The sequence below is a fragment of the Cynocephalus volans genome, chromosome 3 (assembly GCF_027409185.1).
Source record: "Cynocephalus volans isolate mCynVol1 chromosome 3, mCynVol1.pri, whole genome shotgun sequence".
NCBI lineage: Eukaryota > Metazoa > Chordata > Mammalia > Dermoptera > Cynocephalidae > Cynocephalus > Cynocephalus volans.
This window is the reverse complement of record NC_084462.1, coordinates 3,692,460-3,718,964: the sequence shown is the minus strand read 5'-3', so window position 1 is coordinate 3,718,964 and position 26,505 is coordinate 3,692,460. Positions and strand designations below refer to the sequence as shown.

At 38.8% G+C, this 26,505-nt stretch overlaps 1 protein-coding gene and 1 pseudogene across 1 annotated transcript; both read right to left on the bottom strand.

Moving 5' to 3' along the window:
- Window positions 1-1,765: 1,765 nt before the first annotated feature.
- On the bottom strand, window positions 1,766-18,465 carry ZNF175 (zinc finger protein 175). The gene is made up of 5 exons (XM_063091612.1): window positions 18,403-18,465; window positions 16,466-16,725; window positions 8,843-8,969; window positions 8,492-8,587; window positions 1,766-4,099 (listed from the first exon to the last, which is right to left on the bottom strand). Exons 2-5 carry the CDS (start codon window positions 16,535-16,537, stop codon window positions 2,232-2,234), a joined length of 2,163 nt encoding a protein of 720 aa, XP_062947682.1. The 5' UTR covers window positions 16,538-16,725; window positions 18,403-18,465; the 3' UTR covers window positions 1,766-2,231.
- An 835-nt stretch (window positions 18,466-19,300) lies between these two features.
- Window positions 19,301-22,389, bottom strand: LOC134373889 (tetratricopeptide repeat protein 14-like; annotated as a pseudogene).
- Window positions 22,390-26,505: the final 4,116 nt, after the last annotated feature.

Here is a 26,505-nt window from a genome sequence, read left to right as displayed (position 1 = left end):
GATTTAATGAGACCTGTCCCCAGGGCTCTCCCACCTTCTTCCCTGAAACTGAATAAAATGCCACCACCAGGACTCAGGTGCACACTATTTCCCCCACACTACACAAAACCTCTCACTGCCACGAGAGGCCTACAAGGCCTTCCCACCACAAATAAGTACTAAGGCCAGGCCTTGTGCCTGGACTTCCCAGGTGAGATTTGATTTTCCACTTTTCTCTGGAGTTGGGACATGGTCATTGATATTACTCCTCTGGTCAGGGAGACACCAGTGAGGCACAGACAGAAGAGATTCATTCTCCAGAGCCAAAACAGGCTTCTGCGTGGAGCCTCCTCATTCCAGACACCTCTTCAGGACTGTGCCTGCTCCTGATCAGCTGTGTGGGCACCTCATCATACTTGAAGAGGTCCAGAAACTGAGACTGAGACCAACAACCTCCCCCATCTGAAGAAGACTTCCAGTGGACTAAAATCTCCCACCTCAGAGGAACCCTGGCAGGCTCAGGGACACTGGGTCCCACTAAACTGCACCAAGCACTTGGTCTACTCCTGTAGTTTCAGGACTTAACACACTCATTTACTTCTCACACAAACTTGTTGGGTAAGATACTATTATAATCTTTCTTTTGTAAATGATAAAAACAAGATGGATAAGTCCAATAACTTCTTCAGCAGGTGCAGAGAGAGTAAAGGCAGGAATCAAATCCAGGAACCTAGCTCCTGGGACTGTCCACTTAAAGACTGCTATTCTGCTTCTCAGAAGTATTTATAACAGGATTTTTTTTTTTAAGCAAAAAATGTGTGAAAGAGACAATAATAAAAAATGTGGGAATGTCTGAATAAACTACAGTACATCAATCCATGGAATACCGTGCAGCCACTGAAAAGATATACTGCAGAGAGAAAAAAACATGGACATGCATGTATGATATGATCAGATTTTTATAAAACGAGAGTCTCATATAAGTATATGATTATAATAATATGTGTGCTTGTGAGTGAGTGAGCATGTGGGTATGTGTGTGATGTGCTGGCAAACATCTGTAAAAAGCCAGATTGTAAATATTTCCAGCTTGGGGGCTATATGATCTCTGCCACAACTATTCAATTATGCTGATGGAGTGTGAAAGCAGTCCCAGACAATACATACACAAATGAACATGGCTGTGTTCCAATAAAACTACATACATTAAAAGAAAAGAGCTGGTACATCATATTCGGCCAATGGCCACAGTTTGCTGATTAGGAGCCTGTATGTATATGATTAGGAGCCTGTACAACAATATAAACAAGTCTAGACTAAATGGTCAGCACTAATCATCTACAGAGAGGCTTGCCACAGATGGTAAATGTGGAAAGGAAAGGGAGGGTAGAGCTAAGCTAATCATATCAGAAAAACTACAATATGAAAACCAGAATACATTACAAAATCTTATGCATTTAGCAAAATATGTACTTTCATGTGTCTATATAATAACAAAATTAATAACTGTTGATGGTGCAACTTCAGCACATAAATATTCTATACGGAATGAATTTGATAAACCCAATTACATTAGATTCTTTAATAACTATAATCTATCTATACCTCCTGCTATATAGTGAATTCTGCAGCAAACCCTAATGAACTAAGGGCATATATATACATACACATACACATATAAACATACATATATGTATGCTGACCAGCCCATATATACATATACACAAATAAGAATGGTATTGTCTTTTAATTCTATTTTTCCATGAACTTTTTGAAGTACTCTCATATATACATACCTATGTACACACACACACACACACACACACACACACACACATTCATATATAGTACTGTACTATCATTCACTTTGCTGGCACTTTTGGAAATATTGAAATCCCACAATAAACAGGGTTATCAATGACATAACTCACCACTATCTTTCCCATAAATAATCTGGTAATAATGCCTTGTACCATTTTCTGTAGAAAAGCTTTTCTCAATGCATTAGTCAGGGTTTCTTCTCAGGACGAAATTTATGATTCCTAATGAGACTGATAGAAATATGGACATTTCTGTTTAAAGTTCTTTATGAGTAACTTCCCACACGTAAAACAGTGTGATGTAGTGATGTGTTTACATGTGCAATGCATTCCTACAGGTTTTTTGAAGCATGAATTCTATGACGTACAATTAGATCTGACTCTTATGAGAAGATCTTCTCTTCTTTAAGAAACTCAGGGAGTCTGTTTCATTTATGAATATGTGGCTGCACTAGGAACTGATTTCTTGGTAAAGCCTTTCACAGAATAACTGCATTTGTAAGATTTGTCTCTGGTATGAGTTGTTTGGTGTTTATTAAAATTTGACCTGTTGTTGAAGGCCTTCCCACATTCAGAACACACATAAGGTCTCTCTCCTGTGTGAATTCGCTGATGTACTTTGAGTTGTGGTTTCTTACTGAACGATTTTCCACAGTCATGGCATTCATAAGGTTTCTCTCCAATGTGAGTTCTTTGATGGGCAATCAACTCTGATTTCTGGATAAAGGCTTTCCCACATTTGTAACAGACAAAAGGTCTCTCTCTAGTGTGAGTTATTTGATGTTTATGGAAATTTGACCTGCCGTTGAAGGCCTTCCCACACTCAGTACATACATAGGGTTTCTCTCCTGTGTGAATTCGCTGATGCTCTTTGAATTGGGACTTAGAAGTGAAGGCTTTCCCACAGTCACTGCATTTGTAAGGCTTCTCTCCTGTGTGAATTCTCTGATGCATGCTGAGGATTGACTTCTGGTTGAAGGCTTTCCCACATTCACTGCATATGTGGTGTCTTTCTCCAGTATGAATTTTCTGGTGTATATTGAGGTGTGACTTTTGGGTGAAGGCTTTTCCACAGTCACTACATTCATAAGGTTTTTCCCCTGTGTGAATTCGATGATGTATATCAAGTTGTGACTTGGAAATGAAGGATTTCCCACAGTTGCAGCACTGATAAGGTTTTTCTCCAGTGTGACTTCTTTGATGTACAATCAAGTGTGCCTTCTGGATGAAGGCCTGCCCACATTCAATGCATACATAGGACTTCTGCCCTGAATGGATTCTCTGGTGCAAGCTGAGTGTTGACTTCTGAGTGAAGGCCTTTCCACATTCACTGCATGCATACTGTCTCTCACCAGTATGGATTTTCTGATGTATTATGAGGGTTGAGTTCTGGGAGAAGCCTTTGCCACATTCACCACATTCATAGAGTTTTTCTTTACTGTGAGTTCGCTGATGCCTGAAGAGAGATAACATCTGGAAAAAGGCTTTCCCACATTCATGGCATTTATAGGGCTTCTTTCTAGAGTGAGCTTTCTGGTGAGTAATCAATTCTGACCTCTGAATAAAGACCTTCCCACATTCCTTACATATATAGGGTATGTTATCTGTATGATCTGTCAGATATACACTGAGTTTTGGTTGTGGGGTGAAGGCATTTTTACATTTGCTGCATTCATGGAGGTTTTCTAAGCTATGAATTCTCTGTTGGGTAAGGATGTGTGGTTTCAGGGTAAAGTTCCTCCCACATTCAGTACATTCTTCCAGTTTCTCCTGAGTATGAATTTGATGTTGTATGAGTGATTGTTTATGGTCACAGACTTTTCTACATTGATTACCTTTGCATAATTTCTCTCCTGTATGAATATTCTTACTGCAAGCATTAGAAGAGCTATGGGTGAATACCTGACCAGATTCAATGATGTCATCAAGCTGTTTTGTGGCATTGCTTTGATTTTGACCACTGACTTCTAGTTTAGACTTCACACTTTTTGTAAATGAGCAACATTTATGAGTTCTTTTTTGTAATGAAACAAGGTGGGGCCTCACATTACTGATTTTTTCAGGGTCCTTATATTCACAAGTGCACTCTGTATTCAATGTTTTCTTATTGAGGAAAGCACCATGATGTGAAAATTTACTTTGATTTTGTTGATCTCTTTCTGCATGGTCAGCATACTGCCAAAGTTCTTCTAAAATGGAACACCATGAACCATCTCTTGTGACTTCACCCACCATATCATTTTGAAATGAAGCTTTCTCAGAAATTTTCTGTTGTGGGGTTTCAAGCCCAAATTCCCCTTCTAGAAGAAGAAAGAGAAGATGAAATACACACAATGAACAGAACAGGGAAGGAATCAAAGAGCTGATTGGCACTTAACACAGGGAAATCTCCGTCATGTAACAATGGTGCTCATGATGTTGAGAATGAATATGAACCTCACATAGCCATTTCTATATGCAAGCACTCATCTATGTAGTCTTAACATGTGCCAGGCAATGGCCTATGTGATGCACACATAGACTCATTTAATCCTCATAAAAACCTCAGGAGGTAGCTATGATTAATGTTCCTCTTTTACAAATAAAGAAAAGGAAGCACAGAACAGTTAAGTCATTGGCCAATATCACTTTGCTAATCTCTGAGGAAAATTAGATGTGAATAAAGGCAACCTGGTTCCACTTACACAGGCAGTCTAGAGACCCATCTAGTATAGTAACTACAGGATAAAACAGTATTACAGGGCAACACTGGTGGCTAGCCAATGCTTGAAGGAGGAAGCTCAGTGTAGAGGTCTTCATTAGCTCTCAGATATCAATCCTCATCAAACTCCCCATTTTCTCTATCTTGTTAGAACCCGTGGCAAACCCTCAGTCTTCTAGATCCTTTGGAAAACTATTGAAGCAACAGCTATCCTGACATGGCCAAGCAATGAAAGAATGCCTATGCCACAACTCTCAAACTTTCCATAAAACTGCATTTTTTTTTTCTTGAACCTAGAAATATATGCATATCCCAAGAAAGGTATACTGCAAGACTGAACAAGCAAGCTGTTCCCTAGAATGCGTTTCATCCATCTCCCATAGAACTTAATTGGTCTCTTTTTAGAACTTTCAGCTTTATGCTAATTTAGTATACTTTTTTTTTTTTTTTTTTTTGCCAAGAATGAGAATCCTTGATCATCTAATTTTCTGGTATAGTGCACAAAACACAGTGGATTCTCAATAAAAATAATATAGTTACTAAATTTTACTATTATTTTATTCTACCAGATTTAAATATTGGGTATGATATGACCATCATATCTAGTTTCTTTTCTCTTTCAGTCACTTCCATAAACTGTATCCGACTCTTGCCCTGTCCAAAACCTTCATTTATCTTACACTTTTTTAAATGAGAACCTTTTAAAGTTTTATTGCTAACTTTTTCTTATTACAATAAAAAACACATAAAATTTACCATCTCACTCAGTTCTTAGTGTACAATTCAGTAGCATTATGTATATTCACATTGTTGTGCAGCAGATCTCCAGAAACTGTACATCTTGCAAAACTGAAACACTGTACCTACTAAAAAATTCCCATTTCCCCTTTCTCTCTCAGTCTCTGGCAACCACCATTCCATTTTCTGTCTCTATGGATGGACTACTCTGAGTAACTCATTGCTGTAGATTGAATTGTGGTCCCCTATTATGGTAATTGAAAGGTAGGGCCTTGAAGAGGTGATTAGATTGGAGGACCATGCCCAAGTAAATACGTTAATCTATTGATGGTTTAATTGTGGTCATGGGCATGGTTCTGAGGCCTTTAAAAGGAGGAGGAGTGAAGAGTTAGCTCTCTCTCTACTTCTGCCATCTGCCATGTGACACCCACCAACAAGACTCTCACCAGACGTGTTCCCTGAACTTTGAACTTCTGAGCCTCTGACACTGGAATCAATAAATATTCTTTACAAATTACCCAATTTCAAGTATATCTGTTATGAGCAATAGAAACAGACTAATACATTCATATAAGCAGAATCACACAATATTTGTTCTTTTATGTCTGGGTTGTATAACTTGGCATAATGTCTTTTAATGAATATCCATGTTGTAGCATGTGTCAGAATTTCCTTTCTTTTTAAGGCTGAATAGTATTCCACCATATGTATACACCACATTTTGTTTATTCATCTGTTGATGAACAATTGGATTGCTTCCGCTTCTTGGCTATTGTGAATACTGCTGCTTTGAACATGGCTGTACAAGTATCTGTTTGAGTCCCTGCTTTCAATTCTTTGGGGTATCTGCCCAGAAGTGGAATTGCTGGATCATGTGGTATTCTATGCTTAATTTTAGATGAATTGTGATTCCGTTTTCTACAGTGGCTACCCCATTTTACATTCCCAGCAGCAATGCACAAGGGTTACAATTTCTCCGCATCCTTGCTAATGCATGTTATTCTGTTTTATAATAGTAGCCATTCTAATGGGTATGAAGTGATATCACACTGTGGTTTTGATTTGCATGTCCCTAATGATTAGTGATGTTGAACATCTTTCCTATGTTTGCTGGCCATTTGTATATCATCTCTGAAGAAACGTTTGAGTCCTTTGCCGATTTTTTAATAAGGTTATTTGTTTTTTGATCATTTTCACTGTTAACTAGCAATTTTATCCATACGCTGGCTTTCATTTATTCTAGAAATCTTAATACACTGTGTCCCAAGGCTTAGATTTGGAACATATTAAACTTCTCACTTATTTAGATAATAAAAATCTTGCTGAACCTGGTATATTTAAATTACTACCAAAAATGATCAATGTAAACTATCAGAACTATGCTGAAAAGCTTTTCCATAACTCTCCAACACAGGTAAACAATGTTGATAGCAAAAAAGTCCAATTTATTCCCAAATCTAAGCATATACTCATATCCTTTACCCCCACTAACCCTGCTTAGTCTGCTCCTTTGTTCCAATTTGAAATTGCTTCATGGAGCAGTTACAGGTACTGTGCCCTGAAAATTAACTCCACATGTCACTCCACCTCTATGGTGACACCATTTTCTCTGAACTCACAGACAGTAACTCTCTATGCCCCCATTTTGATATTTATTTCTTGAGTAGGTTTCCATGAAACAGGCATGATTAATGTATAAAGGTTGATGTTTTCAACATTTCATACCACTGTTCTCGCCATTCCTTTGAATTTACCTCAGCAGATATTTAAAATATCTTTCTAAAATACAGCAAAATATTAATTTCTGCCTAGCTTCAGAAATTCAGTAATTTTTCTATCCTCAGTGGTTTCCTCAGGCGTAACATCGACATAATGAGGAGTAACTAGACAGACTGCAAAATAATCAATAGACCATAAGCAAAGTGGATCACCTACATAGTAGACATTAGGCAAAATATGAAAACAATGGAGTAGAGCAGGTGTGGTGAAACTATTCAGGTATATTTTAAAATTGGAAATATGTGAGCATGATGACAATGTCACTGAAAATAGTTTGTTAATCCTGCATCATAGGAAATAACTGAGTGTTTTCATTAAAATCCATTGAGGAAAAAAACCAAAAACAAAATAGCAATGTTTGCGGTAATAAAATCTGTGAGTAGCATCTTGACTGAACTCATTTGGAATCCACAAATCCCAGCAGGAACAAAACAGTCTAAACATGAGAAAATACAGAGCCTGGTTTGTAGTGATACCACTGAGATTAAGAAAAAGGGACACCTAAATTGTATGTTCATAAAGAAAAATTGGTAGAAATTTCAAAGTAATAAATTAAATTAGAGGACTGAGAGGGAAGAGCCCAGAAATGCAAAAATATCTGACAAAATTTGTCAGGTGAAAAGAATGTATTATTTGGGTGATGACAATTCCAATTTCTGATTCCCAAAATTAAGGAAGTGAATCATCCCAGGGGAACTGTCCTCCATGTAGTTAAATAAGGATGCAGAATACAGTTTAAGCACAGGGACTGTTGATACAGGAATCATCAGAATACAAAAATGAGGAGTAAGTGTTCAGAATGGATGGGACTTTTAAGGCAATTGCTATATGAAGGGATGACCAGGGAAACATACCTAGCCCTAAGCTAGAGGTGCTGCAATTAGGGAAAAAGAAGAAAGAAGATACAACACATAAAAAAAATTGATGAATTCAGGGGAGAGACAAATAAACGGGAAAAAAGGCAAAGAACTCCATGGACACAAAGGATAAAACAATACAAAAAAGCAACACACAAATGGAAAACCCAATCAGATAACAAATATGATGAGGTACTCTATTTAGTTATTAGAAAATAACATTTAAACAATGAAATGGCCCTCTCCCCCATCAGATGGGCCATAAATTAACTGGTTTGGTTAATGCTAAGTGTTGGCAAGCAAGATGTGCAAATGCAGATCCTTGTGAATTTGCACATGGAAGTATAGACTGGCGCAGCTTATTTGAAGAGCTATATGGTTGACTTAGTCAAATTAAGTATTCTTACCTCCATGATTAGGCAATGCCCCCGAGTATTCAGCTTTGAGAATTTCCTATGCCAGCCCTACTGAACACTTATAAGATATGTATTGCAGCATTAGTTGTAGAAACTGGGAGTAGGAGACAACCTAAATGTCCACTACTGGGGCAATGGATGTGGTAGGCAGATAATGGCCCCCCAAAGATATACACATCCACCTGGGTACAAGTCACTCACCTTGATCCCTCTGATGTGGGAGTTCAGCCTCTCCCATCCATGGCTTCTTTCCTTTTTCCATCCTTAAGATGACCTCTGGGTTGGGAATGTGACACCCTGTTAATTAGAAGGGCTACTTGGTTTGGGTATAGCTTCTTAGGTTTTAAGAGACTATTCAATGAAGCTTTTCTTTGGCTCATAAGAAGGTCAAATGGGCACAAAGTAATACTCAAAGGTCCCCAAGAGGAATGAACAATTCAAGACAAAACAAGGAAAAAAACATGACATAATTCTGATATCCCACTGTGTTCTGTAAGGAGGAAGGAAATCTCAACAAGGCCCATCCAAGATTCCCAGGTCAGCTGTGCTCACCCACTGAGAAGAGGTGGCTATAGATCTCCAGCATCACATCCTGGTACAGGTGTCTCTGGGCACGGTCCAGTTGCTGCCACTCCTCCCTGCTGAAGTCCACAGTCACATCCTCGAAGGACACTGATCCCTGTGATAACGTACCCCAGCTCACTGTGAATTACTCATCATTGGCAAATGAGGAAGTTACACATAGGAACAAGTATTTAATGATTTCTCACTGTGATGCATCATTTAGGCTTTCAACCAAATACCTATTTGACATTGTATTGTGGGAGATAAAAAATATTTACACAAATATGCTGCCATCTCTCGTATACTACAATCATTCAGTCACTCTTTTTTCAGAAAAGAAGCCAGAAATGGGTTCTCTGTAATATTCTAACCAGGAATAACCAGCATGTTTATTAGGCAAGTACATGCCAGGCTGCAGTTGCGCTGGGTCCTGGGGGCTTGACGTAGAATTACATAAGCTTCTACTCTAACCGCAACTCAGAGACTTGAAAAACAAGTAAATACAACACAGAGACTTGAAAAACAGGTAAGTACACAAGCTCAACTGCGGGGTTAAAAAAGAGAGGCAGAAATATACACAGAGCACACTGCTGGGAGGGGCAAATTACAGACAAGCAAAAATACCTGGGAGTGGAAGATCATGCTACATAGAGTGGGTGAAGCTTAAACTGGAAGTGAGAAGTTTGATGCAGGATTTGTGAAGGAAACCATTTTCCAGAAAAGAACATGAGTAAAGGTGGAGAGGTAGGAAAATCCACAGTTAAGTCAAGCAGCAGCAGATAGCTCTGTGTAAGAGAGGTGACTGTGTGATGTTTGGAAGGTTATCATCCAAGTTCCAAGGAGGTAGGCTGGGATGGATCTGATTGTGTAATGTCTATAAATTTTTTATTGTAATTAATGGATTGTCACGTATTTTAAGTGCAGGAAAGACATATGATCATATTTGTAATTCAACAAAATCTTTCCTATAAGAACCAATTTTAGGTTAATTAAAGGGTTGATGGTGTAAACATCTTCATTACAGAAGGATTACAGCTGAAACATGCATCCTGAAGGACAGAATTACAATTTCACCACTTTTACTCATCACCAATGGTTGCTAAAACCATACAGGTCAAAGATTGGGCTTTATAATAGAGAACTGGGCTCACAACACTTGAACCCAATGAGGAAGTTTAACATCACAGAGAGAAATGACCAGATATTATGTGCACCTGGTATGATGTAACAGTACATACGTGGTATATGAAATATTCTTGCTAAGAAAAAATTAAATTAAATTGGAATCTGACCAAGCCTCTAGAGCAGAGCTTTCCAATGAAAATATAACGTGAGCCACTAATGCGAGCCCCAGATAATTTCAAATTTTCTAGCAGCCAAGTTAAGAACAAAACAAAACAAAACAAAAAACAGGCAAAACCTGGCTTAGTAATATAATTTATTTAATCCTACAGATCCAAATTATTATTTGAATATGTAACCAATATTTAAAAATCATTAGATATTTTACATTCTTTTTTCATATTAATCTTTCAAGAGCCACTGTATATTTTATAGTTCCAGCCCATTTCAGTGTAAACCAGCCACATTTTAAGTGCTCAATGGCTATCTGTGGTGAGTGTCCGCCATTTTGGACAGAGTAGGTCTAGATTTAAATACCAGCTCACCCAAAAGACAAGGATAAAGGCCTATGTTAAATGACACCATGGGAATGCTATTGAGCCAGATCTAAAATTTGCTTCATTCTAAAGGCCAACCCAATTCTTCAAGAAATGAACAGCATGAATAAAACATGGAGGAAAAATGTTTATAGATTAAAAGAGACTAAAGATACATATCAACTAAGTAGAATGTGTGAACACTGGCTGGATCCTAATATGAAAAATCAAGTTTAGATAGTTTGACTGGGTATCACTGATATTAAGAAATAATCTCTATTTTTTAGGTGTGTGAATAATATTTATGGTTTTTGGTTTAGAAACTATAGTTACTCTGCATTAAAATTCTTTATATTGACATATTGGGTATACAAGGGTACTTCAAAAAGTTCATGGAAAGATTGTATCATCTTTCAATTCTATTTTTCCACAAACTTTTCAAGGCACCCTCATATCATCGTAATTTAAATGAGTCGATGAATAATTTAATAATTTCTCAGTTGTAATGTCTTATCTGGAAAATATCAATGGATGATATTTACCATACAAAATTTTCTAACAATTCTAAGAGGATAAAGGATTCTCCTATGGACTGACTGTGTCCCCTACCCCAGATTCATATGTTGAAATGCCAAACCCCATGAGATGTATTAGAAAGTGGAGACTTTGGGAAATGTAGCCTTCAAGAATGGGATTAGTGCTTTTATAAGAATTAACAAGAGAGATAATTTCTCTTAGTCGTAATAGGATACAACAAGAAGAACTACAAATCAGGAAGAGGGCCCTCACTAGACACTGAATCTGCTCGTGTCTTGATTTTGAACTTCCAAGCCCCTAGAACTGTAAGAAATAAATGTTTGTTGTTTAAGCCACTCAGTCTATGGCATACAGTTACAGTAGTCTGAACTAAGACAGGCCCTGAGACCAAAAAGTTTCAAAACTGCCGCTCTAATTGTTGAATGTGCAGTTCTCTCCTTTCTCTCACTCACACACACACACATACACACACACACACACACATCTGTCACAAGAGATTAAATGCTTATAGAATATTTTTTAAAAACAAACAAAAAATCTTGAAAAAATGGAAAAACATATACTAGTCTCTCAAGGATAATTTTATATTATAAAGATGACAGTTGGTTCTATCTTAAAGTATTAGTTCAAACCACAGAAAAAAATCATCATTTTGTAGGTCAAAAATGGCTCAATATTGGTGATTTAAAGTTGTTTAGGCCAATGTAAATTAAATGCCATCAAAATGACAATACCAGGAGAATTTCTGTATAATTTAATGAGCCAATTTTTGTATAAACAATAAGGCAAGAAAAGAGTAAATTTCCGAAAAACAGAAGTAATTTAAGGATTGGTGTTACCAGATATTAAAACATATTATAATATACAATAATTAAAATTATGAAGGCTATGAATGTACAGATCAATAGACCAGAACAGACAGAGAACTAAAGTTCCCCCTTGGAATGTAGGTACGTGGAAAGGGAGCACTGCAGATAACGAGGAAAAAGCTTATCCATGAAAGGTGTACAGACAACTGAGTAGGCACTGTGGAGAAAATGAAGTTGGATCCCTAACTAAAGCGCTACACAAAATAAATTCCAGAGAAATCACATATAAAAGAAAACAGAAAAGGGACCATAGAAGAACCAGAAGGAAATCTATAAGGAGGATTTACTTCAACATAACCAAGGAATGGGTAAGACATTTGTAAGATGACACCAAACCCAGAAGAAACAAAAAGATTGATAAACTCAAGTGTATAAACAAAAACGCATGGAAAAACACCACAAAAAACTTAAAAGAAAAATTGGAAAAAAACAGCTGGGCCATAACAGAGAATCAAGGAGCAAATGTCCTTAAAAATACCAAAAACTTAATAGAAAAATAGACAAAGAAAATGAATAGATTGTTTAAAAAAGACAAAAGGATATGCATTCCTCACAAACACAGTCACCTATGCTCAACTTCAGCCATAATAGAAGTACAAATTAAACTTGCAATGAGATACTATGTTTCGCTTCTCGGATTGGCAACAATCAATATAAGAACCTGCACACATGTACTGGTGAGCAGATGTTGGGTTCATACCTAGGAGTAGAATTGCTGGGTCATAAGGAATACCTTTGGTAGAAAATAGCAAAGTTTTCCAAATTGGCTATATTAATCTATACTCTTGCCAGTAGCACAAGAGAGTTCTTTCTGCTTGCTCCATATCCTCACCCACACTTGGCATCACCAGTGAGGTTAACTTGACACACGCTGGGGGAGGCCTGATGGTTAGACTGGCATTCTCCAGAGAACTAGCGAAGCTGAGCAGCGTCCCAGGTCTACTGGCCTAATGAAGCAAGTCTCTTAGTCACTTTTCTACTGGATTAAAAAAACTTCCTCAGCATTTTATAGGAGCCTTTTGTTGTTCTGTGTGTAAGAAGAATCTTCCAACTCTGTGGCTTGCCTCTCATTTAAGGAAGTACCTAATATAAGAGTGAGAAAAGTGGTTAACTTTGGAAAGGAAAAGTAGGGATTGGGAGGAGGTAAATGGGAGTGGCTAACTAAAATCATAGGTTGAGGAAATCTGTACAAATGAGGAACAAAAGAGAGTGGGAGACTTTGCAAAAAATAACTTTTATGTTGTTTTATTTTAATTTTGGAACTTTGTGTATTTGTGTATTACCTGTTCGGAAAATTACATTTCAAAATATCTCAAATATCCTTAGAGAGGTAAGATAGTCCATCCATGAAAAACAAACACATGACATGAAAAAGAATATTCCAATCAAAAAGAAGCTCTTAAAAATTAAAATAATAATAATAATAATAATAACAATTATTAGAAGGGTTAAAAGATAAGGTTGAGAGAGTTTTCCCAGCAAGGAGAACAAAAACTAAAGAAACAGAAAATGATAGGAGAGGAGAACCCCTTTTAAATAAAGGGCCAACATCTGAATAACAGGACTTTCAGAAAGAGCAGAAAAGATATGTTGTGGGGGGGGATGGAAGGGTAAGGGATGCCTTAGGAAGACAAAAATTATTTCCAACCTATAAGTTTAACCCAGCTAGAGATCAATTTAGTGTGAGGGTAAAATAAGTGTCATTTTCCATAACATCTTTAAACATTTATACTTATGTGTCTATATATACACATATATATGTGTGTATATATCTTGACTACTATATATGTATATATAGTAATGTGTATATATATGTGTATATATATCTTGATTACTATATATTAAATACGTAAATATATAACTTTGGGGGGCATGGTATTCTCAGATATGCAAAGTCTCATAAGATTTACCAACACACACCCATCTCCAAGGAATTCCTGTGGGATGCACTCCCACAAAAGGAGAGTAACAGTAAACTGTGGAAGAGAAAGCCAATGGATTCAGGAACCAGGGAACTGGATACTTGACAGAGGAAAAGAGAATTCCCAGGTGACCATGAAGGGAGCCACCATGGGAAGATTGAGTATCAGGGGCCAAGAGAGCAGCCAGTTCCAATCACATCAAGTCAAAAAAGCAACAGGAAAGGTTTCCTCAAGGAGATGGAACTGAAAGCCCCGACTATTGAGCAAATTTCCTGGTTTTAATACCAGACTGGGTGCTTGCTGATGATGTAAACTTGGGCCAGTTATTTCATTCTGTGCCTTAGTCTTCTATTCTGTAAAATGGAAATAATAGCAGCATCACAGAGTTATGAGGATTAGAAATGCACCTGGGACATGGTAAGCTATAAATGAAGGTCTACACTTACTGCTACTGTTATTATTACTTACTAATAAATTCAATTTATGAAAAGGATATTTACACACTTGAGGAAAACTGTGTAATACCTTAATAAGTATATGAATAAGTAAATAAATAGCTAATCCATAAAATTGTGCACACCAGGGAAAAATAAAAAGTTGTGTAGGAGAAGAAAAGCCATCACAGTATATACAGGCAGCTGTGAATACAATTCCCAGTCATAACACTGAACAAGGAATATTGAGCTAATCAGAATTTGACCCAGTTCTTAGAAAAATGGAAATAGAAAGCATGCATATTAGTGCTTAGGGTGGGAGTATGTGAAAGTGGGCTAAATTTAATCTTTTAGTGACATGCTTCTTAATTAATATGTTGTTAATTAACAACCCAAGAGTCAATAATATGTACATGTCATTAAAAAATTAGGAGGTAAATCCCAAAATGTTTAGCTCTTTAAAATGTAAAAGGTGACTGCATCTGAGGAACTGGAATTTGGGGAAAAAGATGGCAAGAAATGGCTCTCTTTAGTTACAAGCTTCACAAACCATTTGACCCTCTTCTCTATGTTCGAATAAAACCTACTTGCAAAGGACAAAGAAGCAAAAAACATTGACAAACACATGCAGCAAGGACAATAGATTATTAATATATAAGAACTCTTTAAAAATCCAGAGGCTAAGACAAACCAAAATATAGATCAAAGAACAAGAAAAGGTAATTCACTAAAGAAATCTGACCAATAAAATTATGAAAAAAATTATTCTGTTTATAAACAAAGTAATGCAAATTAAAACAATGATATACTACTTTTTTTTATCAATTTAACATAAAAATTACAAAATGAAAACATACAGTATTGTCCAGAGTAGAGTGAAATATGTACCACAAAGGGAAAACAGTATGAATGGTACTAGAAAATCTGCATGAACTCAGAAAATGATGGAAAATCTGAATTAACAAAAGTGGTATTGATTCAAATGGCAAAATGAAAATCAGGTCAAGCAGATAAGTATTTTCATCATTAAAAAAGGAAATGAGCTTATATCGAGCAACATGTGTCTATTAACACTTAACTTGAAAATGCTTCTGAATGTGCTCACAATTTGACCAATATCAATGTAAATGAAAGAGAATGTTCTACATTTACAATATTGTCAAAAAACAAAGATTTAGACAATTTTATGTTTCAAATTTGTATGTTTTAAATTTTCTTTTTAAGAATGACTTTTAAATATTAAATATTTTGGATATTACCTTTCCAGTTTTAAAAAGATTTCTATTTGCAGTTTCTTTTGTGTTAATTTTCCCTTCTGTTATCAAATGTCTATCATCAGGCTGAGATGATTTTAACATATTATTGAAATATCTTCTCACAATATATTGATTCATAATGATAATAAAACACTCATTTATTGTACTTTATTTTTTAACAGAACATCTACGTAACTTTGAGTATAAACCTATCACAGAATATTGATGCACTGTTTGTTAATATAGTCACTCATTATTTAATGACATGCAAATAAAGAGTCATGAAATATACAGAATAATTTAGGATTTCAGGAAATCTTGACTGTACCCAAGGATTCTGATTTTTCATTACCAAATCCCAAATATTTATATCTGTGGGCAATCTGGAAACACTATTTTTCCAGCAGTTTTACTTATCTTTTAAAACAAGAAAAACTACACGGTTCTTAAAAGCCTATTCTCCCTCTACTTCCCTGTGTTCTATAAACTACAAAGGAAGGTGATTTTCTACACCTTATGAGAACAAAGGAAAAATGAGCCAGTCTCCATAGACCAGGTAAGGAGGAGTCTGGTGGGGAACAGCTGAGAATCTACAAAGACCCTGTGGAGGATGAAAGAGCTGAACCAGTGCTGAGCAGGAAGGAGTTGTTAGCATTTCTCTGCCTGTGACTGGGGCTTCTCATACAGACCAGGGACTACATTTTCTTCTTCCTCTGCCCCTGCCAACCCTCTACTCTAACACATCCTCCTTCATCAGCCAATTCATGGTTTCCTCTAGAACACAAATGGCCTGTGGATGTAGGGACATCAGCCCCCTGAGGTCCTCTCTTGCAGGAGGATCAAGACCATCTCAGGAACAGGAGGTCCAGAATCGGCCGCTTCCCGTGTCTGCTCTCAAGTTCTGGAGAACCATCCCCGGGGCTGCTCCTACTTACCTCACATGATTTGTCCTGCTCCTCTGGACCCAGGACTTGCGGCCTCTGGGATAAATTCACATCAGTAGGCATGTCCCCTCTGGGTTTCTACTCTCAGTCTCTCTTGCTGACAACTCCACTTTTCCCAGGAGCTGTAGGCTGGGTGGGTGTCTGGAAGCTCCAACCAGAGCCACCAGAAAGAGGAGGGCTGGGCTGTGAGGGGAGATCCTGCAGCCTCAAAGATGCAGCCTGACCCAGGGCTCCAGAGATACCAAGAATCCCTGGAAAGGCAACCACCACATGGTTACTCATCCAACATTTGCTACACAGATATTTCCTGAGGACTCTTAAGTAAAGGTCACTGTGTTAAACACTGCAGAGTAGACAAAGTTTAGGAAATCCAACTCTAATCATTAGGCTGAGTTAGAAAAAAAAACAAACAAACATGAGTTCAGACTAAACTTAATGAAGGATTCATTGAGCTCTGCCACCTTTTAAGTGTGAAAATATAAAGATATTATTTTAGTTGTAGTTTCCAAAATGAGGATACAGGGATTTATCATAGGCTGTGGGAACTTTATGCAAGATGACGCTTATCAAGCCCTTAGCACCTGCCTGTCATGTGGTAAATATGAATAAAAATCAGCAAGTTGTCAATTTAAATTTTATCTAATTTTCACACAACCCTGTCATCTAAATATCATGAACATTAGTATGCTCATTTTGTGGATGAGGAAAATGAAGCTGCATGTTGTTACATGATCTGCCTTAAGGTCACTCAGTCTGCAAATAGGAGAACAGGGAATCAGTTCCACAGCTGCCTTATTCTAAACTGCACACTATCACCAGCATCTCATGTGGCTCCTTACGTGGCCAGCTTCCAGAAACACCATTTCAACTTCCTTTTGTTTTTAGGAAGCTCAGACTGAGAGTTGGCCGTGTCCAGTGTGCCTCTTCCAACAAAGATAAAACTTAAAATTACTGAAACCAACCCCCACCTTGACCTCAAAAACCTACAGACATGCTCCAAGACCTCCAATCGCTGACCGTTTCTTGCCTGTCATAATGAGTTGCCCCATCACACCTGCATGCTGTCATTGACAGCACTGACATTCATGAAGTTTACAAAATGCCTCCCAGTCACTGACATGGTCCAGACTCCTAAAATTATTACTCTAATAGCCAATAAATGTTTCCCTGGGAGTGTGGTTTACTAATTTCCACAGGACCCCAAATAACTCCCCAAATTGGGGTCCAAATAACCTACCCCAATAATAAACCATCATCAATCTGCTCAACTGCCAATCACTGATCCTTACTGAGCATACAGGGACCCAAGGAGAGGCCAACACTGACCCAACTCTCCATCCCCCAAGGACCCCAATATTCATTGCCCAGAAAGCAATACGATTACCCTCACAAGCCACCATCACTGATCCCCTAGGCCTCCAGCCAACTGGCTCCCACATGCTACCTTAGCACTCCCCTATACTGATTCCTGTCGGTCGCCAATCCCTGGCCCCCTGCGTGTGCTACAAAGCACCCCCAAAGTCCTCCAACCCCTGAGGCTTCTAGCTCCCAACCCCTGACTCATCCAATCCCCCGAGCAGTGAATAACTTCCCTGAATGTCCTCCATTACCATCTGTTGAGACGCTCTTAAGGTGGATGTTCACTTTCTGCAAATGAACAAGTTTCATGGGCCAACAATATAAAATCTGATATTAAAGTACACTTGGAATTTAAGTTACAAAAATACTGACATGCACACAGAAAATACACAAGAGTGAAAATTAACGAGCCAGTTATTCAGCTTAAACTAGAAAACCTCACTTACCCACAGCACCCGTCACGCAGAACCCCATCACTCACGCCAGAAGAAACTCCCTGTCACTCAGCCAAAATACCACTCCCTAGGCCAGCCCGCCCTCACTCACCTCACAGACCCGTCTTCACTTACCTCAGAAACCTTCTCATTACTCAACTCACAACCCCCTCATCACTTCTCCCAAACCGACCTCCCCTCACTGACCCCACAGAATCCCAATTTTTAATATTCCAAATCACCTCGGCGTCCCTCAAGGGATAGAAGGGTTAGACCCACCTGACAAGCGAAATCGCCGCTCTAGGCCACTTCCGGTTTGGCTTTGTTTCCCGTTAGGATTTCATTGGCAAGTGTTGAACCGTGCGCATGCTCGCTAACACTTATGAAGCTGCGCTCTGCCAGTCGTTAGCATGGCGTGTACCAGCGTCCCTCCACTCCGTCTTTTATTTTCCTTCAGAAACTTCGTCAGGTGGACGACATGCCGCGCCCATATGGACTATGATATTGGAGGCTGCCATCTTCAAAGAACTTTCATTCCGTACAGGCAGGGAAGGCAAATTGAATGTCACAGAGTTAGTCTTGGGACTGTCCCACAATGGCAGGTGATTTATTCAATAATTTATATTTCTAGGAGAAACTGGCATTGCATATTATTTTTTTCTTTAAACGTTCAATGCACAAATTTAATTTTCTCTCAAACAACGGGATAACGTGGACCCAGCAACTCTCACATACTATAGCACAATGAAGAAATAGTACTTTGAGAGAATTATGTTTAGGTGAAAAAATTTAAATTGTCAGAGGAAAAACTATCCTATACATAAACATACACATGAAAAACCTAAAAAATCAAGCCATAACAAGAGGATCTACAACTGAAACAAAATTTGAGAAATGCTAAAAAGCATTGCTTTCTATAATCTCTTCAAGCAATTATAGGAGCAAAGACTTCTGTACCAGAGTGTAAAGGCTAAAACACCCCCCAAATTTTATAAACAGCCTTCAGTGTTATGGTGCTAATTTCCTTGGCATATTAATTTTTTGGCTTATTTCCTTTTTCTTTCTCAAATTCAGCCATCTGATTAAATATATTGAACAAATTTTGAGGTAAAGTTTTTAACTCTGCTTTCTGATTGCTCTTTGCTATTTAGTCTATCTTCTTCTGGAAGCTCTATTTTGATATCCTCTTCGTAATTATCCTCTTTTTCATATTTTCCTAGATTTGTATTTAGTCGATATCTTTGCTCACGTCTGCTGAAATGGCATGATCCAGAATAAGTTTTTTTTTTTTTTCACCTGATTTCCAAGAGTAGCCTGAGCTCGCTGGTCAAGTGCAATACCTCACGCAGCCTGGCTCTCACCTTCTGTAATGCTCTCTTCTTCCCTCTGTGTCCTTTTCAAATCTCCTATAACCATAAATTTTTATCTTGTTCTCTGATTCCTAGAGAAGGAATCTGAGAATTTCTTCTACTGGAAAAACGTCTTTCTGATTTACATGGCTTTTCCATTTTGCTACTGTTATCACCAACAGTGAACTCAGCTTGCCCTCTCTCATTAAACGAGTGACCTGAAAGTCCAAAACTTGGTGCAAGGATTGGAAGCTTTATTCAGATAACTGGCATCTGGGGATGGTGACCAGGCTAAAGTCCTCCTGCCTTCTGATGCCTGTTCTGGGGTTTATAAATGAGAAGAGGTGGGAAAATGAGGTAAGGGTTTTGTCCTGCAGGCAAAGGGGCAGGCTGATCACCTGCTCAGCAGAGGGTCGAGTCAGATATCAGGGTCCCTTGATGGGCTGGGTGCTTTGGTGTCATGGAGTCTGCAGTTGGTGGACTAGTCAGCTTCAGACCCAGGGGTTAAAAAAAACCTTGTTATTTCAAGGTCCGAGTCCTTATCTCCTAGGGAGAGCTCAAAGACAATAACCTCAATCGAGCAATGCTGGAACATGAAAATACCTGACTCGTGCCTCTAACTAATGTGTATGCAATTTTCCTTTAAGCAAGAAGTTGAGTTAATAATCAGCTAGGGTGATTTGCCTTTCTCTTGGAATTCCTTTGCAGTTGATTAGGAAAGGTAAGAAAAACAAGAAAATTTAGTTTCAATTCTTAACTGTAGGTGCACAACATCTGAAGTAAATCAACATAAGAGGGTGTAATGGGATATAAACAGAAACAAATTTTTGAGAAAGATCCTTTTGGAGCATGATTTCATCCCTGGACAGTTTCAGCCATATGGTCAGTTTCTCAACTCTTCTGCTAACCTCAAGGAATTGACGATTATCAGTTTCTAAGTTAATGGCTAACTGAAATTTTCTTTCAGTTAAAGATGGCCATTTTCTGGCTAAGGTCCCTTTCACTTCTACCTGCCTGGGTGTTATAGTTTATAATAGCTATAAAATCTTTTGGATCTTCAGACCTAAATCATTTGGCATTTGAACTGAAGACAAAGACAGAAGGCATCTATCTTTCTCTTTTACCTGCGTCTTTAGATGTTGTATCCTATCCTGCTTTTCCAGTAGTGTTTCCACTTCCTGTTTTGGGTTAAGAAAAGATGCCAAAGTAGTAGTTGGAACTGGGTAGCAGTCATCTCCCCAGTTTTAATCTATCTGATTTGAGGATGGCCTAGATGAATGCTTTTTGGAACTGTGAGAAGATTCTGATAAGTTTCTCTTATGTTTCTTGTCTTTTTGTGACCAGAATAGGAAGAGGATGAAGAAGAAGAAAATGATTCATCAGGAGAAGAAACACTTGAAGAGGAAGTAGATTTTCTTTTCTTTAGCTTTTTCTCCTCTTTTAAGATCTTATGCATTTTTCTGCACTTGTTTGTGTTTCCTTTGTTTTCTGCTTTTTTTTATTTCTTCAGCTTGTTTTCCTCTTAATTTCAAAGATTTCTACATATATTTATGAAGTTTTGCATCCTCTGAATCTGTAAAAGTCTCATCCAAAGCCAAAGCTTTCTTATAGTAACTTTCAGCATTTGAAAACTTTTCTTCTTCCTCTAACTGCCTTCTTTCTACAACTATCTGGCAGAGGTATTTTCTTGCATTCCTGTGAGTTAGACAGTTTTCTCATGCAAGGTCAAAATCTTCTGTTGTTTTGTTCAGACTTCCTTTTGTTTCATATAATGCTCCCCAAGCTACCAAAGCTTCCACATTTTGTTTGCCTGTTTCAGGAGCTTTATTGTATTCATTCATAGCATCCACATGGTGTCTAACCTTAAAATAATCAACTCCAATCTTCACACATTTTGAAGTCCAAGATGCAGATTGTTTCTTCCTTAGTGCAGAAGTAAAATCATCTTCAGAGAAATTTTTGTTTCATAGGCCTCTTACTGAAGATGTTGGTTTTAGATTAATCTATTTCTAGTTTATGTAAAAGAAATTCAACTACCCCTGGATTAACAAATCTCAAGCAACTCTGCATGATATTTTCATAGGACTCCAAAGAACTGCTGTTTAGTTCAGCACTCTTCCTGTAGTACAAAGGAAGCTCTTCAGAGCTAATTACACCTAATTTAATACCAGATGGGTATGGTAGAAGAGTTGAACCATACAGAGATTCTGATAGCTTTTCATGGTATCTGTCAACCTCCTTGATTCCAGCTCAGATTATGTTATCTCAGATCCCCATGGTTACTGTGAGAAGGTGCATGTCTTAATGGACAAAAAGCTGTGATTTCTAAGTGGGATGTATCTCTCATGATAACACTTTCTAAACATATCAACACCGTTAAAAAACTAAATTCTCAAATGGAATTAATTCTTCTGATCACTATATCACTATGCTCAATATCTGGGGAAAACAGCTCTCTCCAGCCCATACTAGGTATCTCCCTGAGTTGTTCTAAAGGTGGCATGACCACATAATGATCTTCATTGTCCTTCATTAACTCCAGAAGTTTCAGGTGCATCTGATTTTCAAGAAAGCTCAAAAACTAGGTCTGCTTTTTTGGAGATGAAATTTTTGCATTTCCATGTTGTCAACTCTCTTCTCTTTTTTGCCCTGTAACTACTGCTGGGGCAGTGGGTCCCAGGCAGGCTCAGCCACCTAACCCAGGAGGATTGCCCTGCTGTTCCCTTGAGAGCAGGGAGAGCAATAACCACCAATGGCAATTAAGCGACTGCCACAGAAGGCACCAGTCCGTGACTAGAGATTTCCGGGCCAGACTGCTGGTGGGCTACTACTCAATCCCCCACCCCCCGATTCCCTTCCCACTACTCGAGCCCAGTGGTCCAGGGGGCTGAGGAGACAACCTGGAGACCACCGGAAGCACACAGCACAGTTACTTGTGTGGCACGCATATTCTGGAAAATACCTTTTATCTATATTTCCACACTGATTTAAATTCTTTCTTTCTTTTGAATTACTAAAGAATTCACTGTCTTTAATAGTGCTTTTGAAATTTTTATCTTTCTGAGAAATGTATCTTTGCCATTCTTGCACAGTTGCTCTCTGTGCCTAGATGAACCCTCTGATGAAGTTTATCTTAGAAGAGAATTAAAAACTCTTGGGACACTTCATTTAAAGGGAGGAGAATGAAAAAATGCAGTCAAGTTAAAGGAGAAAATACAATTACTGAGAACAATACCAGCCAGCCCAAGTGTGCAGAAATTTCAGGAGGGAGTTTTTCAATCAAATATGTCAAAATGTGTCCTAGAAGGTGGGTGATAGTAACAACAAGATGAAAAATGGAGCCGGTTATTAGGAAATGGGAGGTGGTTGCATGAGGATCTGAAATGAACCTTCTTGTACATGGTAACTTGAGAGCATTTTTTGGTCACCAAAAGGACAAAGGTTGGAAAAGAATCAGAAGGAACAGGGATATACCACCAAGTAATATCGAAATACATCAGTCTAGAAATTCCTGGTTGCTCAAAGAAACGTATTTAAGACTAAGGGAGAACGGAGATGCTTGGGAAATGGACCACAAATGGAAAAGGCTGGAATAAAATCACAAGACTGGTAAGAGGCTCAAATGTGTTAAATAGCATCCCATCACATTGTAAAATGTGTATTTGGTCTTCATCCCCATATACAACACCTAAAATTCTTAGAATCTCAAAATAAATTGCTTTTTTTTTGTATACTAATGAGTTGGCTAATGGCTGGCAGCCCCTAGGTAGCCTCGGGATGTGGGTTTGTCACAGGAAAGACCAAGGCAGGACTTTTGGTCCCACCCCCCCAACCTCCAAAGAGGGGAGAAGAGCGGGAGATTAAGTTGACTGCTAGTGGCCAATGATTTAATCAATCATGCCTACGTAATAAAGCCTCCACAAAAATCCAAATGGCCTGTGATTCAGAAAGCTCCCAGACAGCTGAACACGTGGAGTTTTCTTGAGGGTGGCACACCCAGGAAGGGCATGGAAGCTCTGTGCCTGTTCTCTTATACCTCACCCTACGCCTCTCTTCACCTGTATCCTTTATAATATCCTTTAAGATAAACAGGTAAACCTAAGTAAATGCTTCCCATGAATTCTGTGAGCCATTCAGCAAATTAATCAAACTCAAAGAGGGGGTTGTGGGAACCCCAATGTATATAGGCTGTCAGTTGAAAGCAAAGGTAAAACAACCTGTAGATTGTGATTGGCATCAGAAATGGAGGGTTGCAGCCTTGTGGACTGAGCACTCAACCTGTGGGATCTGACGCTTTCTCCAGGTAGAGAGTATCAGAACTGAATTGAATTAGAGGACACCCACCTGGTGCCTGCTGAAGAATTGATTGCTTGCTTGCTGGTGGGGAGAAATCCCCACACATCTGTTTACAGAATTCAGAAGTCAGTCTTCTGCTTTTTTTTTTGTTTTTGTTTGTGGGTGGCGGCTGGCCGGTACAGAGATCCAAACCCTTGACCTCGGTGTTAGAACACTGTGCTCTAGCCAGCTGAACTAACTGGCCAGCTCTGTCTTCTGTCTTAAGGACTGTTACGGAGTAAGGCACGTCCCAATCCATCTTCCACCCATCTGTCCTCTCCCACTGGCACAGTTAGGAAGACCAGACGTGAAACAGGACAGAGCTGATTTCTGGGTGAGCCAAATCAGCAAGTGCTTCTGTGATGCGTAGAGTTGGGTTCAGGGAAAGAGCTGCCAAGGAGACAGGGACTCCAGCCCTCTGGGCTTCTATGGCCAGCCTCGCATCATGTCGAGAGAAGAGAGAGAAGTTCAGTCCACACTCCCAGCTGTGCTCCTCTGGGATCCTCTGATCCTCATCCTGTGGGGAAAAGTAAGAATTTAGGGGCTGAGGCTGCAGAGAGTTCTGGCTGGGGGAGATAGACCAGGCCACTCTTCCTTGGGATTTGGAGGCTCAGGTTCTTTGTCATCTGAGGAAGGGCTACTTACCTGGTGTAGTAGATCCAGATGAGTCCATAAATGAGTGCAAAGCTGGTCCACATGAGGATCCCCTAAGCAGAGTAAGACCCAGGGGCTGTAAAATACCTTGTTATGTAGAGATAATCAAGCCAATTGAAGGGAAGAAGGGGATTTTCTCCCAAGCCTTATTCTGCCTGTGCCTTCACCCTAGAATCCAGGTGCCATGCGCCTTCCTCCCTCTGATGACTCACTCTGCACAGAAAGGCTAATGAAGACATGCTGGGAGCCCAAAGTGTGCTGAGCTTGGCAGACAAATTCCCCTCCATCATTAGACTTCATTTGGGGCAGCTCCAGGGTCACAGTCTCTGATGAGTGGGGGAGACCCGAGTTGGCATTCCTGGGTCCAGCTCAGCCTGACAGAGGGGGTTGCTGTCAGTCACACAGAGCAAAAGCAGAAATTAATTCTTCAGGACTAATAGAGAAGAGGCATTCTCTCTCCCTTCTTCCCCCATTTCCTCTGTCTTTTTCCCTCTTTCTCTCTCTCTCTCTCTGCCCACTCCTCCCTGGCTGTGATGTATATTGGTCTCTTACCCTTGTCCCTTGATTCTGTCCATCTAGATTCAGATCCCAGCAGATATGTAGGTAGAAGGAGAACCTCTGTCCTAGAGGAGAGTCCCAAGTAAGTTCACCTGGCTGCACCTTAGTTCCCACACATTCTGTCCTGTTATCCTTGGCGACTCATTTCTCGGGTTTGCCCCAGAGTCTAACCATTTATCTATTAGTTCTGCAGCCAGTTACTGCAGTAAGTATAGTGGTTCATAGTTAAGCGCAGAGATTCTGGGGCAGGACTGCCTGGGTTTAAAGCCCAGGTGTTTTAGTTTAGGAAAGTTACTTAACCTCCCTGTGCTTCAGTTTCCTGCCTCATAAAATTGTGAGGATTAAATAAATAATCATATGCAAAATGTTTAAAACGGTACTTGTTATATACTAAGAATTAGCTGTTATGTGAGAAAAATAATATTCTATTTCATTCATTCAGCAAATATTTATTAGGTGACTATAAAGTCCTCACGAAAAAATTGTTTAAAGTCATTGCTCGCAAATGCATTTGAGTTTTTCAACATTTTCCCCAAGGACCACTGGTAATCCTTTGATGTTTCAATCATTCTCTTTGAATTCATCATGTCATCATTCTTGCTGATTTTCTTATAGTGTTAACAGGTCTACCTCTGCAGGCTCCTGCTATATCCATAGTTTGGCATAGTTCCCAAACATCATTTTTATCATTGATCTAATGAAATCCTGAATATTTTGACAAGTTTTCAATTTTACATTGTATTTTCTTTGACTTGTATTTACATTGTATTGTAGAAGGTAGGCATCATTAGACAGAGAGACTGACTGAGGTAGGTATTGATGCAATAGGGATGGGATGGAGGACTATACAGATGCTCATGTTAAGCAAAGAGAGATGTCTGGTTGGGACTAATTTTGTCAATGGTCAGGTAATTAGTAAATTTTTATGTTATAAAGACTTTTGTTTGCCTTTAGAACTGTATTGTTTCACAGGTTTGAATAATGCACATGCAGAAGACACAGACCTTTTGTTTTGAGTCCTTCATCTGGGGACACAGAGGCGAAGAAGATAGACTTGAACTCTGCCCTCATGGAGTGATTTATTTACTCAATACTTATCCAGCACCACTGAATACCATGCACTCTCCTGGGCATTGGGGCTACATCTGGGAGCAAGGCAGACAAAGCAAAGAGTAATCTTTATTCTCACCAAATTGTGGTGGGTTCTAGTGAACTCTAGCCAACCTCACTAGGATGGGCCTAATATTGGTTGTACAGGATCTTACTAGACACCCTTCCTTCGCCCAGCGTGACTGAGTGTGGAGGGAGGAATATGGTTATGAGAAGTGGACCCACAGGAGAC